The sequence below is a fragment of the Dama dama genome, chromosome 8 (genome assembly GCF_033118175.1).
Source record: "Dama dama isolate Ldn47 chromosome 8, ASM3311817v1, whole genome shotgun sequence".
NCBI classification, from domain to species: Eukaryota; Metazoa; Chordata; class Mammalia; order Artiodactyla; family Cervidae; genus Dama; species Dama dama.
In genome coordinates, this window is record NC_083688.1 from 48,471,637 (window position 1) to 48,488,604 (window position 16,968).

General features: G+C 39.6%; 1 protein-coding gene across 3 annotated transcripts in view; it reads left to right on the plus strand.

Moving 5' to 3' along the window:
• The window catches only part of ANKRD44 (ankyrin repeat domain 44), a 314,903-nt gene that overhangs the window by 227,526 nt on the left and 70,409 nt on the right, over window positions 1–16,968 (plus strand). For all 3 annotated transcript variants that reach the window (XM_061149089.1, XM_061149091.1, XM_061149092.1), the window contains exons 12-17: window positions 1,932–2,014; window positions 3,190–3,253; window positions 5,253–5,321; window positions 6,517–6,657; window positions 8,518–8,598; window positions 11,698–11,809. In XM_061149089.1, coding sequence (XP_061005072.1) covers window positions 1,932–2,014; window positions 3,190–3,253; window positions 5,253–5,321; window positions 6,517–6,657; window positions 8,518–8,598; window positions 11,698–11,809 — 550 coding nt within the window. The remainder of the gene's footprint in view (window positions 1–1,931; window positions 2,015–3,189; window positions 3,254–5,252; window positions 5,322–6,516; window positions 6,658–8,517; window positions 8,599–11,697; window positions 11,810–16,968) is intronic.

The following is a 16,968-nucleotide window of genomic DNA, read 5'->3' on the forward strand; positions in this document are numbered from 1 at the left end:
CTATATCATAAATATTATGGGTATACTTATGTATGTATGTTGATATTATTAAAATATTTATATTCTTACACACACATACACATACATATAAAGAATGAGGAAGACTCAAAGAAATCTTTAAAAATCCACTCCTTGATTTAGTCATGTTCTTATAGGAATTCACAATGATTCTAGGAAATGTTTTATCCATTTTCTTCTTGCAAGCATCCAGCAATGTTTAATCATAGATTTTTGCCTTAACTCCTCAAAACAGATAAAATGGTTAGGTAAAATCTTATTAGCTTTAAGTTCCATTTAGTAAAGACCTTTTAAAATAGGTTATACATCAAAAAAATTAGTATGTTTCATTGACATCAGAAGGGAACAATATAAATAGCACAAATAAAAAGCTTCTTTCCCATCCCCCAATTCCCTCTTCCTTTTCATAAGCATCAAGGTTGTCACTGATGCAATTGCTTTTCAGAAATTTTTTTTTGTAAATGATGAGAGAGGCAATTACAAGCAGTTCTCCTCCACAAGACACTGCCCGGAAGACGGGCAAATTGCATCCCTTGATGGATGCCAGCTATTATATACACTGGGTTGGAAATCTCCATATAGGGAAAGGAAAATGAACAGAGGGAAGACCGAACAAAAACATCAATAAATAGAAGTTTTGATGAAAAGAGAGAGGTGGTTAATTGCTGGCAGACTCAGATTTTGCAGAACGCCAAATACGATGAATTATCTGTGAACATGTATATACTTTCACAAATTCATGCACATCATAGTAACTTTTCTATGTAGAAAATAAAATTCATGTATCTGAAGCTTAGCAAATTCAAGTCATATGTGTTTTTTATTTAATATAGAATGTGGAAATGGGCCACTTTGTGCCAGGGAAGAAACTTAGATGATTCATGCTGCAGGTGTAAATATAGACAGCCTGTACTCCTTATGTTATGCTGTGGATTTAAAAAATCTCAAATACACTGAATGAAATGAGAGTTTACAAGACAAGATCACTAACATGCTTTTGAGTACACAGGAACTGCCTGCTGATGCTGTATGTTTTGAATTATGAGTCAGCACAGGACTTTGACTTTGGGTCCTTGTTTGAGGAGAAGTGATGGGCAGGAGGAGGAGGCTTTAATTCCAAGGGCAGAAAGCACTGCCGTCGGAAGCCTGCCTGTCCCTCAGAGGATTGTTCAGGGGCTGTGTTATGGTAGGGGTCAGTCTAAGAAGTCCTATTCTGGTTTTTTTCTGTACTATTCTTAGGGAAAATATGCTAGATTTATGAAATATATGTAAGGTTAAAGTTAACTATTTCGTGACTGGTTTTTTTAATGTGGGTAAATGTGCAATATAAAAGGCTACCAGAAAGATGAAGTTTCACTTGTCAAAGGTTAACATTAGTTTTTATTCTCATCCAAAATTTTATTTCTAATAATACAGCCATCACTAACTCTTAGCAAAGAGATAACACATAGTAGGTCAACAATAAATCTTTGTTTATCAACTCAAGGAATAAAACAGGTTGCTTTTCAAAGTTGAGAGTTGGTCAGCTTCTTGTCTTGTTTTCTCCATCACTTAGCAAAGTATCTGATGGTTATAAAGTGTTGAATAGATGAACGAATGAATGTGAATGATACCTAAAATTGCTAAGCTGAAAGAATAAAAGAGAAATTAATTTTAAATGCTGAGTCACTGTTTATGTGAAATGTTTTCTTAAAAAATATATTTTTCTATTGTTATGGGATTTTTCACTGTGGTTTAAGTCCAGGATTTTATTATTTTAAAGTAGAGATGATTGCATAATTATTTCAGCCAGGAGACCCTAAGCAAGGTCTCATGGATTTAATTTTCATCAGAGACCTCCTAGAAAGATCACCCCCTTCTGCGTGTATCAGGAGATCTATAATCGTGAGCTGCTCTGCTTTTTTCTTCCTCAGGTGTGGAATCCATAGCATGTTCCCCTTACATTTAGCTGCCCTCAATGCTCACTCTGACTGCTGCAGAAAGTTACTGTCCTCGGGTAAGTAACTCCATTACCGCAGATGACGCATCATGTGTCCTGTAAATGAACCGTGTAGCTTCAGGTGTCTGGTCAGGGTGAGTGGCTGCCTGTGCTTCATGTCATTCATGATCTGATCGGCAGGATGAGCTGTGTCCACAGCTACCTGCATGTGACAGCTTCCAGCAGTCCGTGGTGTTGAAACTGTTTCAACCTCAGTATTCTGCCCTGGAGTGAGAGTCTTGTCTGTTTATCAAGTTAGAACTCCGGTGATCCAGAGTGGGAGGCAGGCAGGGATGGCCATAGCTTACAGGAAGCTTGTCCTAGGAGGAGAAGACATCTTTGAGGCTTAAATTGGTGATGTAACATTTCATATTCTTCAACAAAGAAAAAAGGCCAAATCCCCTACCTTTTAATAGTAGAAATGTTAAATTACCATCCCACTCCGTGGGCTCTGAAAAATCACTGTGGTTGATAACCCTCCAACTAGGTTTTATTTTTATTTTTTTAATGCGGGCCTGTTTGGAACCAAGAAATTCTTTCTGGTTTGGAGCTTTGCTAATCTTTCTTAACAATGATTCTGCCAACCTCCATGTATTAAGAAGTTCCTGGCTTTCAAAGGTGATAGAGGTCTGCAAGGCAAAGATTGTTTATAAATTAATTCAACAGATATCCCAGAGGCTTTTTTTATTCCTTTCAGTTCTTTACTTACGGTTGATTCTGCTTTCACTGCTTTTGGCATGCTTAAAAATAACCCCTGCATGAAAGCACGTTTCCCAAATCTTACACCAACTGAAAGCTAATAATGCGCTTAAGAAAATCTCTCTTCTAGCATGTTGTGATTACTCCTTTGCTTTCCATGTTTTCTCCATGTGTTCTGTCTGCCTGTCTGTTGCCCTACTTATCTCAAATTGGTTTCATAAATTTTTATCCTGGGATTGAAATATGGGGCTGCAGCTCACCCAGGGCTGAATGTGAAAATAAATTCTTCTTGACTTCACAGTTCTTCCTATAAAATTGCCAAGCTTGAGCAGTTACCATTCGTTTCCATGACAACCTCTTTCTGACTACAATGGCTTGCGTTCTGGTTTTTCTACTAACTGATTTTTCTGTCTCTGCAATGTTTCTTGTGGTTTGACTAGGACAAAAGTATAGCATAGTATCCTTGTTTAGTAATGAGCACGTGCTGTCTGCAGGCTTTGAAATAGACACCCCAGATAAATTTGGAAGAACGTGCCTTCATGCTGCTGCTGCAGGAGGGTGAGTAATCAGCAATTCTAGTTGTTTTCTCATGGCCTAATTATGAGTGCATCTTAATTGACCGAAGTCGTCTGTGAATCAGAGGCAACTTCTTTAATAAAGTGGGTAAGAAGTGTTTCTACCAATACCAAATATTATACCTTGAATTTCCAGATTGTTCATGTGTTTGTTTTTCCAAAGAAGCATCATTAACCCATCTCATATAGGAAATATTTTTTCTCTTGTTTTCTTTTCTCTCTCTCTCTCTCTCTCTTTTTCTTCCTTATTTTAGATTGTAGGTCTGTAGCCTACAGAATATGTACCTACTTGGTACCTCTTCCACCAAAAGAAAATAATTTGAGATTTGTTCCTAAATTTTTGTCTTTTGTTACTAGAAGGAGAGTTAATGATCAAGGAAGTCCAAGGTTGAGTTAATTCATGTTTCTTTAAAGACATTTTAGTCCTATTTAAAAACTTAGTTTTAAGTTCTAATAATGATTAAATGTGAGCAAAAGTGAAGAAAACTCAAAGGATAAGCAAGAAGTAATTTAATCCTTGCCTGTTTTTTTAAGTTGTAAAGAGAATTTTTCATGAGATACTCTTTTTCATATCAGTGGTTAGGTTAAGACTCTGATCAATACATTGTTGATATATGACCATGCATTGACCAAACATGGCTCCCCTCAGATGGCCTCGTTTGGGTAAGGTGTTGGTTCTTAATCATTTTCTTAGTCTTTAGGGAACAGCAGTGCTCCATGTATAATCTGTATATGACCAAAGGCATTACCTATTTAACAGAGGTGGATTGACTGTGAAGCTTTAGGGCCCCTTATTTGTACATGTCCCTTCCAAAGTTTTGTATTTAGTTTTATTTTCATAATTTTGGTTTTTTTTTTTTAAAAAAGAACCTCCTTCTCCTCACCCCATCCCCCCAAATCATATGAGCTTCCTGATCCATACAACATGGATCTGTCTGCCTTTGATCCTTTGGCTTCATTCAGGAAGAGACAGGTGTTTTACATCAATTGACATGTTATACCAACACATAGTGCTCTCAGAAAGTTTTCCAGTTTTATGATTTAAGCAGTTAGTTCTCTGAGAAAGGTGACTGTAAAGGGTGGATATGGGGCAGGGACAGCCCTGCTTATACTTATCATTAATGAGATCATCTTTCTTATTTAAATGACAATAAAGTAGTAAATCCTAGGCCACTTCTTAGCATCCCAGGTTTCGAACAATGATAGATGAATGTCTCATTTTATGCCCCCATTTTGAAAAATATCAGACCTGTACAGAAAGTGGCAACAAACCATTCTGGATTCATGTCTGAAACTCCTATTAGGATTAATATTTAGCTCTATGCCCTTCAATAGGAAAATTCACTTCAATGGGTCCTTTTCTCTCTACTAAACATTATTTATTGCTTCTGCAAATGACAAAGAAGCTGGAAGATCACTACGCTCCATTACATCATTTTTGGCCTTGGTTCTACACATTCATTTACCTAGATTACCAAGACAGGGAAATGCAGCTGGTTTATTTTCCATTAAGGAGAGTCTGGGTCGAAAATGGTTATAGTGAATTCATTCTGCTGTGATAAAAGGTAATGCTCATCCATTCTGGCTCATTGTTTAAAAGTGACATGAAATTATTAGAGGTTTAAGGAGTTGTTTCATAAACTCTTGATGGTTTTGAAAGAGACTTTTAGGATAAATGATGAAACCATCACTGAAAGGTTTCATCATGTAATAGTCATTAAATTCTTTAGTCATGGAATTGAAAATGTCCCATCAAGCTCTTTAAGGTATTGATATATTAGTTTTGAAAAAGGAATTGTAGGAACTTTAGATCCTTATGATATGACATTACTCTAATGTGTTAGATTATTTTTGTGTTAGCAGAATTTAAAGTTAGTGTCCTCATTTCATCTGTGCATACACTCTGCAGAAAAGAGCTCTTTCTGAAGACAACCCAGCAATTGACCTCTACCATCTTAACAATGCTTTCCCTGTCTTTCTAGTAATGTGGAATGTATAAAACTCTTGCAAAGCAGTGGAGCAGATTTCCATAAAAAGGACAAGTGTGGGAGGTATGTAAACAGGGAGCTCTGCTTCAAGTGCCTAAATAAAAGGCGTGGGGAGCAGTCCGTCTGGAAATTGTGTTATGTTGAAATGGTAAACAGGGAAGCTAGCTGGGGAGATTCCATCCTCAGAAGGAAATCCCTTTTTATAGCAAAGCCAGACACCAGCAAAGCAGGCACAGGCCACAGGGAAAGGGTCTCCTTTCCCAGCTTCTGTTTAGAAGCGCCAATTGTTCTGCTCCTTCTGATATAAATAACTATATCCATGTGAGAGATTGCATACTTTATAGATATTATATAAAAATATTTACATATATAAAATATATAATCCTCCACATGGATATAGTTGAGAAAATTCTCTGTATAGCAAAGTAGAGCACTTTAGCCCTTCCAGGACAGAATTTGTTCACAAGATCTGGAGCTCTTTATTATATTTATTGAACATTTCATTTTGGGATAGATCTTGAGACACATTTTAAACATGAAATACACACACACACATACCACCCATAACCCCTCTGGTTACTGGGATGGTTTAGAACTTTTCTTGCTTGTCCTTTGCATAGCTAAGTCATGCTGCAGTACTAGCTGGTCCAGGGATCCAGTACCAGTAAACAGCACGAGGAGGGTAGAGGAAATGAGGACGTGATCAAAAAAACCTCAGTTTAATCTGTTTGGAAACAGCATTTTGGGAAGAGAGATACTTTGTAAAGATAGACCAGGGCCAGCTTGGGAAGGCCTTCAATTTCAAACTAAAAAAATCAAGGCTTTGTTCACTGGGAAGGACTGAAGGTTTTGATACAGGATTATATACGAAGGTATTGGGCCTTAGAAAATCCAGTTCTTCATTCATGGCAGCTGAAAGTTACATGGAGGTTGGGTTAGGGCAAAGGAGGCCAGTCTGGATGGTATTGCAAGAGCCCAGAGGAGCAGTCATGAGCAGTCATGTAGATGGGAACCAGGATAGGCACTTGGGATGGAAAGAAAGGAGATCCACAAGTGGGTGGCCTGTTTGAAGCCACCATCTTTGCAGCCTTCGTTCTAACATATAAGATATGCTAGAGAAAGGCGTATCTCTTGGCCGCCACACTCAGAGCCAAAGATCTTTTCACACCCCTAAAAATACCACTGTCTGTGCTGGTGCTGATGATGGGGATCTGTTTTTCAGACTGAATGATATAATAAATTGCTATTTGTTTTCCAGGACTCCTCTGCACTATGCAGCTGCAAATTGTCATTTCCACTGTATTGAGACGTTAGTGACCACAGGGGCCAGTGTGAATGAAACGGATGACTGGGGCCGCACCGCTTTGCACTATGCTGCTGCGTCAGACGTGGACAGAAAGTAACAACAGCCTTGGCCTGTCTCTTCGGGGATGGGAAGAGCGGGGAGGTGGAAGAGGGAGGGCTTGCTGAGTTTTCTTCATACTGCCTCACCAAGACTGTGAGTGAAGAATCGCTGTTACCTAGACTCGAGGGAGTTTGAGTTGGTTCCTCCATAACCCTGGGTTTCCCATTCTGCTCTCTTTCCATTTGATTAGCACACGTCACTGCACAATTGCATCTCCTCTCTGTTCTTTGCATTGAATGCCAAGTGGAGCTGTCAAGCTCAGGTTTTTAGTTCATTCAAAATCTCATAATTTATTTTGTCGTATACTTTGGTTTTCATCATCACCGCTTACATGCTTCATTTGCTGTAAAACTTAACATTTTCTAATAAATATGTCATATGTAAAAAAATATCCACCTATGCATAATCCCAGTAGTCTTCAAATGCAGCATCAGTATTTTATTTTTAAAAATAAGTATTTAAAAAAAATAGACATTTTTCAAACCTGGGCATGAATCCTCTTTCGGAAGCTGGAAGACAGGAGGTTGGTTGCCCTGATCATGTTTGGATTCTAGGTGGCTTGGAATGGAAAGCAAAAATAAATGAACCAGTTCTAGGGGAAAAGGTGGGAGAGATGCCCACAGCTTATGATATTGCTCTCAAAGACTTGAGGATCAGGCCCTCCTTCATAGGAATACTTTTTGGTGACCCTGTTCTGAGAACTGTTGAGTTATTTGGATGTGTTGAGTTATATGGTCAGTGCTAACTCCCTTTCTTGTAGAGCAATGGCTTTTAAACATACTGGACAATTACCTACACACTAGGCTTCCCTGGTGGCTCAGAAGGTAAAGAAAGAATCCACCTGTAATGCAGGAGACTGGGGTTCAGTCCCTGGGTTGGGAAGATTCCATGGAGAAGGGAATGGCTACCCACTCCAATATTCTTGCCTGGGAAAACCCATGGATAGAGGACTCTGGTGGGCCGAAGTCCACAGGGTCACAAAGAATCAGACACAACTGAGTGACTGACGCTCACTTTACATCACGATCCAATATACAGACTCATATATATATGTCTTATACATATGTATGGAAAATGGAAAAAAGATTTCATAAAACCTTATTTACTTTTGCTATGTATGATGCATTTTGATATCTTTTATTTCATTAAAAAAAAACCTACTGACTTCAACCCACTAAATTGATTTCATAATTCAGTCATAGATCATGATCCATATTTCCAGTTTGGAAAACACTGCTTCTTTTTTTCCTTCATATGATACTGGCAAGTCTGATGTAGCCTCAGGGTCCCATAGCCACATGTTCTGAATTCAACAGACATTTATTGAGGATGCATTGTGTGTCAGGCTCTGTGCTATTCACTTGGAATAGAATGGGGAATAAGCATCCTTCATCTGTTAAGATCTAGAATATGAATCCTAGATGGTGCAGAATTTCTCTGGTAGATGAAGGGTGCTTAGGAACCCATTCCTGGATAAATGAGATGCTCAACTGAGAAGGAGGCAGCAAGGAATGTGGTAGGTGTCAGGGAATTTTGAGCTAAATCACTTTCTCTTTCCCTTTCTCTGGGGAGTTTAGAAAACTTATGGAAGAGTGGGCAGCATGATTGCTGCCTTAATCATTGATACCTCAGTGGAAGTTTTAGGAATACCATGTTCTTAACTGGATTCCTTAGGAGAGAAAATATTTATTGGATGGACTTAGAGAGAACCATGTATATCCCCCATGAAAAATTAGTAGTGCTTGCTTCTTTGGGGTTGGGGGGTGCAATTCTTAAGATGTAAATTGTACCAAAATCATTAGCAACTTTGCCACTAATTGTAATTTTGTTTGTTTGTTTCCCTTTGCTGAGAAGTAAGACTATCTTAGGAAATGCCCATGAAAATTCGGAAGAACCTGAAAGAGCCAGAGAGCTGAAGGAAAAGGAAGCTGCATTGTAAGTTTCTTCTCAGCTTCGGCACAAGTGTGGTTACTGATGCTTTGGCTGCTGCTCTAGGTTGCCATGTGGGCCAGCTTTACTATTTTGGGGTCTCCCTTGGGGTCTTGAGGAAGTGATGTGGGCCTGCCTTTGATGAAGAAGAAACTGTTCTTTTAATATATCCTTCAAATAGGCTGTTTTCATACAAGATACGTACTCTTCTAAAGATACACACTCTTTGTAAAATTGAAACCTTTGCAGCAATCATCACTGTGATTGGGCAGCAGTTTTTAGAACCAGCTGTCTTGAATATCATTTCTGATTCTTTCGTGTGTCATGTGCCTCAGGGGACATACTAAAGCCTCCTCTGAGGACCTCAGGCTCTCCTTCTGTGACCTGGGGATAACTATTTAGCAGATTCTATAAATACATGTTTTGAGATCTCAGTGTGAAATACACCAGTTGTACTCTCCCCTCGCTCTCCAGCACACTCGCATCAACTTACAAACAGCACCCTCCTCCCCTGCAGACAGCTGCTCTGTCCCCTTCATCCTACCTGCCCCTTTCCGGTGTCTTGACAGAGATTCAGCTGTTACTGTCATGGAGTGAGTGCCAACACCCAGGACTGTTGACACCTGGGAAGCTCTAATGTTTCAGCCTCTGAGAGTCCTTCCTGGACTGGAAGTCATGGTGAGAAGGTTGTGCAGTTCCCAGCACGTAGCTGGCGGCCGACATCTCTTTGTTAAATGCATGAACACGTGAATGCCCAGCGCCCACACTTTGCGCCCTGCCCCTGTGAGACCTCTGGATATAGTACTCTAAGAGTTTGCACTCAAACAGTCCTTCACTTGCAAGGCCCCAGTGCAAGCTGCAGGGACTATACTTTGTGACTGGGGTGGGCGCAGGAAACAAAGCTGTAAGTAGAACAGAATAACCACAGTTTGGCCCTAATATTCCAAAATTAATAATATTCAAAAACTGTAAAATTTTAAGCCACCTCAGCAAATGCTTCCTTCTCCAATGAAATGCAAGCTTGCCCCAGGCCAGAGCAGCCCTCTTCCAGCTGGTGGAGAGGGATGGAGCAGGAAAGGCAGGAGAAGGCAGGGACCAGCCTACTGGGGAGCTTTTTCATGCAATAAAAGACTACTTCCTTTTCCAAATACATCCTTAATCTAATGTGCATCTCTTGATCTTGTGGCCTAGGTGCCATAGTTACTGGTCCAGGGCCCTAGGTGGTGAAAAAGACAAGCATTCCCAGTTAAAAGTGGATTTCATTTCCCTTAGGAAAAATGTGGAGAATATTCACATTATATAATACTGTTTAATAGTACTCTTGGCAATTATGGGCTTCCCTGGTGGCTCAGACAGTAAAGAATCTGCCTGCAATGCGGGGGACCTGGGTTCGATCCTTGGGTTGGGTAGATTCCCTGGAGGAGGACATGGCAACCCACTCCAGTGTTCTTGCCTGGAGAATCCCCATGGACAGAGGGGCCTGGTGGGCTACAGTCCGTGGGGTCACAAAGAATCAGACATGACTGAGTGACTAAGCCCAGCAGAGTGGACAGTTATAGTTCAGCTATGTTCTGCATTACATAGCTCTTTGGGTGTAATTCCCAGTGTTTTCCAAATTACATGTTAAATTTATCAACTGATTTTTTAGAATATAATCCTTTCAGAAGCTAGGGATTGTGTGTCCACAAGAAAGCTATCCCTATTGTGATTTTACTTCAAGAGCCAAATTCAGTTTAAAATGAGTCACACCTGGGATTCAGTCCATGGGCGTTTCATTATGAAAATTAAAAAAAAAAAGACTTCCTTTTAAGGTAAATAACCAAATACAGCATGATATATCAGGTCTCCAATAATAGTTTGATTTATTACAGAGCATTTTATGGATGAACCATGTAGCATGTAGGTATTTAGTTTTAAAAATTTCTCTTTCATCAAGTTTTCTAAAAATTAAAATGTCTATTTTAATATCGATCTCTGTGTGTGATTTATTTACTCCTTTTGCCTTATACCGAAAGATAGATAATGTCGTTTTAAGGTTTCTGAGTAAACTATAGAAATTTTCTATTGGGAGGTCTTATTTAATATACAAGCTTCCATGTAGAATCTTGCGATTTTGATTTGAGTATGAATTTGAACCAGCCTGGACTTTGAAACTGCAAAAGCAGTTCTACACCCCTTCCTCTGACCTATTGCAAAGATTTTTTTTTTTCCCTGAAAAGTTACAGCTGTGTCAGAAAAGGCTTTTAAAATTTATTATTTATCATTTTACTCTAGTCTGTATTCCTAGTGGTACAGTGTCTGCCTTTTTCTTCAGAGGTGGTGACTAAATTCATCTTTTATATTTTTTAAATGTTGGCCCAGTCCTTATGTCTTTTTATTGTTTTGGCTATTCTTAGATTCTTTTCTGTTATTGTTTTCTTACTCTTTTAAACTTTCATTTTCCAGCCTTTTAATCTCAGAGTCTCCAATAGCAAGGTTAAAAAATAAACCCACCTCTTTTGAGGTTTATCCCTTTGCAATGCCTTGACCACTTCTATATTATGCTGAAAACTTATCTTTTGAACACGGAGCTCTAGAAATTTTGATGACAAGCCGGTCCTGTACCTTAAGATGAAAAGGGGAAAAATATTTAATTATCCTCTAGTTCCTAACTTACTCCCTCTAGTTCCTAGGCTTCCCCGGTGGTTCAGCAGGTAAAGAATCTGCCTGCAATTCGGGAGGCCCGGGTTCCATCCCTGGGTTGGGAAGATCCCCTGGAGAAGGGAACGGCAACCCACTCCAGTATTCTAGCCTGGAGAATTCCATGGAGTATAGTCCATGGGGTCATAGAGTCAGACGCGACTGAGCAACTTTCACTTTCTTCTAGTTCCTAAAGCCTTTCCTGAATTCTAGAATGGCTATTTTAAGCTGAGATAAAGATAGATGCACAAAATACACATAAAACATCCAATATTTAAACCTTAATTGCTGTAGAATCTTCCAAAGAAACACTTCAATTCACAAAGCTCTCTGTGGCACATTCACAGTGAGAGAACATTAACATTGATTATCCTTTTTGGTCTAGGGATGTTTTCTGAAATAACATCTCATCTTTATACTTAACAGATGTCTAGAATTTCTGCTTCAACATGATGCAAATCCATCTATCCGGGACAAGGAAGGCTACAATAGCATACATTATGCTGCTGCCTATGGCCACAGACAGTGTCTGGAATTGGTGAGCTGTTTTGATTTGTTTTCTCTAACATACACACACATACACCCAAGCCGGAAAATGCTGGTCTGAATCTCTCAACAAAGATCCTTACGGCCTAATTCAGCCCCCACTAGAAATCACCTGGATTAAATTGATCAGGCAGTTTTTTGGCAAGTGATTAAATTGTTTCCCTTTATAATATGTAGCTCTGTTTGTTCCATTTGCTGCTGCTGCTGCTGAGTCGCTTCAGTCATGTCCAACTCTGTGTGACCCCATAGGCGGCAGCCCACCAGGCTCCTCTGTCCCTGGGATTCTCCAGGCAAGAACACGGAGTGGGTTGCCATTGCCTTCCCTGTTTGTTCCATTTATTCCCATTCTAACCTCAGAGCTAACTAACAATTGATTCTTTCCACATTAACTTGGACTAGGAATGTTAGACTCTGGTACGGACACAGTTTCTATTCTGAAGATAATTTGGATGTATCAAAGAAGCTTAGTGTATATTTCCAGAGTCACGCTTAGCACCCCAGTATTTGATAACAGTGTCATAAGATGACTTACATAACCATTAGGCATGTGGGTTTGTCATAGTCCTACATCTATAGTTTAGGGAAAGAAATTGGCAAGAGTGTAACAGCAGAATTTACTGGAATTTTTAAACCAGCCCACATTTCAAACCTATAGTGATCAAGAAACACTTGATTTGGAGTCTGAAATTCCTCTGTTGGTATAGGTTACCAACAGATGCAAAGTCAGATGTCTACAGGGACAAAAATATAAAATAAACAAGTGAAGTGAACCCACGTATGGAATAACGGGTTGGTGGGGACTGTGGCAAATAGAGAGGGCAAGCTCTGTTTACGGGGAGAGACAGCTAGTCAGCAGGAGCTGATGGAAACCAGGTGGTACTGCAAACCCAGCTTTGCTAGAATTCCCGTGTTTCAGGAGAAACTACAAATCTAGGCCTTTTATGTGGGATTTCCTGTTTTGAAAACACTGGGTGGGCTAGAAAAAAAAAATATGGGTTTGTGGCTGAATCCTGCCTGCAGGCTACCATTTGGCATCTTCTGATCGCCACCCTTGGTTCAGCCTCAGCAGGATATGTGACTCACTCTCTGACCCAATGATAGGTGTCATCTTCCTTACGGGACTCCATCTCTTCCTTGTCCTTCCGAAGGAGAAGTTCTAAGGAAAAGTTATTTGAGTTATTTGAAATATGTTTGGGGAAATACTTGCCGCTCATCAACTGCACAGTTCATTGAGAAAGGCATAAGGCAGAAAGCCTGAGAGCAATACTGTGAGCTCCCACATGGAAATGACTCAGTGACGTCACAGCAAGAAGATCCTTTACCTTTGACCTTGCTGCTGGTTTCAAATGGTTCCACTTAAGGTCATTCTTACTACATTTCTGTTAACTGTGATTCTGGGAAAGTGTTCATGAAGACCACCCAGTTTGGAAATGAAGAGGTGATTATTCTACTGTTGACTTTTGTGTTATTTATTGATGAATTTTACCTGTCTTCTGTCTTCATCACTTCATCATTCCTGCAGACTTCCAAGTCTTCTTTTTCTGAGGTTCCTGTGGATGCTAAAGATTTCCTTGCTTGACTTTGGAGGTGGCATTTTTTTTTCTCTCCAGTTTAATTCTATCATTATTCCTTTTCCAGTTACTGTGTCTGCATAACAAATCACCCTTAAAAGTTAGTGGCTTGAAACAACATTTATCACTTATTATCTCTGTTTCTGATCAGGAATTCACATGTGACTTAGCTGAGCAGTTCTAGTTAATATCCTGTGAGGTTACAGACAGTGTCTGGGGCTGGCATAATTTCAAAGGCTTCTTTTCTCACTTGTCAATCACCTGGGTAGGAAGGTTCAAATTGTTGACGTTCCTTGGCCGTTCTCTCTATATGTGGTTTTCTCTAGCATGGTGTTTCCAGAATAAGTAGATGTTTTATATGGTGCTCACATTGCCCAAGGCATCTGCCCTAGAAGAGAATGTGAACAAGAGTGCTAGCAAGTGAAAAGAAGAGACCATATTATTTTTTAACGGTTTAGCCTTGAAGTTCAGGTTTTGTTGCATCTGTCCATTGCCGCAGTCACAAAATCCAGAGAGGTGAAGCATTGACTCCACCTTCCAAAGGGAGGAGTATCAGAGAATTTGTGGACATATTTTAAAACCACCCAGTTCCATAGGAAGATGTAGGAAGCCAACGATATCAATTAATTTCTAAATTAAATTGAATTTAGAGTAGAATCTTAAGTGGCCAAGGGGCAATCTCTTATCCTACAGGTGAGCAAACAAAATCACAGGGGGATTTACTGGGTTGTCCAAAGTCATAGCTCTGGTCAGTGGAGAAAGTGGGGCCATGATCAGGAACCTTGATTTAAAAAAAAATTTTTTTTTTTTACCACATTGTTGTTCAAAGCTTTACCACCACCCAAGGCTTTTTGACACAGGGCAAAATCTTGTTAAGACTTAAGGCAGTGTCACTTCTTCCTTCTAATACCAGTCATGGAAGTTGATCTAGACCTGTCAGTATATAGGATTTTTTAGATCCCACAACAGAAAGTCTCCTCACAAAGTGTGTGTGTGTGTTAATCAGTGGCAGAATAAAGGTTTACTACTGTAACTATTCATATGAACCTGCATTCCAAAGTGTGCTTGAGACATAGCTGTCTTTCATTGGTTTTTTCTATGAAAACCATCTGTAATCGTTGGACATATGAACTTTTATTTCAGAGTTTGTTATTATAATCTTGATAGTTTGTGCTATTTTAAAGTACTTTGTGCTATTTTAAAGAACAATGGATGGAGGTTCGTGACATTGTACAGGAGACAGTGATCAAGACCATCCCCATGGAAAAGAAATGCAAACAAGCAAAATGGCTGTCTGAGGAGGCCTTACAAATAGCTGTGAAAAGAAGCGAAGCAAAAAGCAGCAGAATAAAGGAAAGATATACCTATTTGAATTCAGCGTTCCAAAGAATAACAAGGAGAGATAAGAAAGGCTTCCTCAGTGATCAGTGCAAAGAAATAGAGGAAAACAGTAGAAGGGGAAAGACTAGAAAAAGAAAATGAGAGATACCAAGGGGACATTTCATGCAATGATGGGCTCAATAAAGGACAGAAATGGTATGGACCTGACAGAAGCAAAAGATATTAAGAAGAGGTGGAAAGAATACACAGAAGAACTGTACAAAAAAGATCTTCATGACCCAGATAATCACGATGGTGTGATCACTCACCAGGAGCCAGACATCCTGGAATGTAAAGTCAAGTAGACCTTAGGAAGCATCACTACGAACAAAGCAAGTGGAGGTCATGGAATTCCAATTGAGCTATTTCAAATCCTAAAAGATGAGGCTGTGAAAGTGCTGCACTCAATATGCGAGAAAATTTGCAAAACTCAGCAGTGGCCACAGGACTGGAAAAGGTCAGTTTTCATTCCAATCCCAAAGAAAGGCAATGACAAAGAATGCTCAAACTACCACACAATTGTACTCATCTCACATACTAGTAAAATAATGCTCAAAATTCTCCAAGCCAGGCTTCAGCAATACATGAACCGTGAACTTCAGGAGGTTCAAGATGGCTTTAGAAAAGGCAGAGGAACCAGAGATCAAATTGCCAACATCCACTGGATCATCAAAAAAGCAAGAGAATTCCAAGAAAAACATCTATTTCTGCTTTATTGACTACATCAAAGCCTTTGACTGTGTGGATCATAACAAACTGTGGAAAATTCTGAAAGAGATGGGAATACCAGACCACCTGACCTGCCTCTTGAGAAATCTGTATGCAGGTCAGGAAGCAACAGTTGGAACTGGACATGGAACAACAGACTGGTTCCAAATAGGAAAAGGCGTGCATCAAGGCTGTATATTGTCACCCTGCTTATTTAAATATGCAGAGTACATCATGAGAAATTCTAGACTGGATGAAGCACAAGCTGGAATCAAGTAGGCCAGGAGAAGTATCGATAACTTCAGATATGCAGATGACACCACCTTTATGACAGAAAGTGAAGAAGAACTAAAGAGCCTCTTGATGAAGGTGAAAGAGGAGAGTGAAAAAGTTGGCTTAAAGCTCAACATACAGAAAACTAAGATCATGGCATCAGGTCCCACCACTTCATGGGAAATAGATGGGGAAACAGTGGAAACAGTGACTGACTTTATTTTGGGGGGCTCCAAAATCACTGCAGATGGTGACTGCAGCCATGAAATTAAAAGACGCTTACTCCTTTGAAGGAAAGTTATGACCAACCTAGACATCATATTAAAGCAGAGACATTACTTTGCCAACAAAGGTCCGTCTAGTCAAGGCTATGGTTTTTCCAGTGGTCATGTATGGATGTGAGAGTTGGACTATAAAGAAAGCTGAGCACAGAAGAATTGATGCTTTTGAACTGTGGTGTTGGAGAAGACTCTTGAGAGTCCCTTGGACTGCAAGGAGATCCAACCAGTCCATCCTAAAGTAGATCAGTCCTGGGTGTTCACTGGAAGGACTGATGCTGAAGCTGAAACTCCAATAGTTTGACCACCTGATGCGAAGAGTTGACTCATTGGAAAAGACCCTGATGCTGGGAGGGATTGGGGGCAGGAGGAGAAGGGGATGACAGAAGATGAGATGGCTGGATGGCATCACTGACTCGATGGACATGAGTCTGAGCAAGCTTTGGGAGTTGGTGAAGGACAGGGAAGCCTGGAGTGCTGCGATTCATGGGGTCACAAAGAGACACGACTGAGGAACTGAACTGAACTGAAAAGTACTTTGATGTGTTCATCTTTAATCATTGTGGAGTAACTCAGAGAATGATTATCCTGTAACACCTTGTTTCTATGTGAATAGTATATTGCACGTTATTTTCATTTTTCAGGAAGTCATTTCAGGGCCATTATTTCTGTTGTCCAGTGAAAAGATTTTCTGTCTACAGAAAGTTTCACAGATTTTATATGATAATGAAATTATCCCCTTGATTAGATCAACACTGTGTAATTTGCAAAGTGATAATGATGCTTGGCAATTACATACATACTTGACATGCAGCATACAGCATAGTGACTTGACTTACATATGTAGTGAAATGAATACCATAATAAACTTAGTTAACATCCATCATCTCATATAGATAAGAAAGAAGGAAAAGTTGTTTTTCCTTGTGATGAAAGTAAGG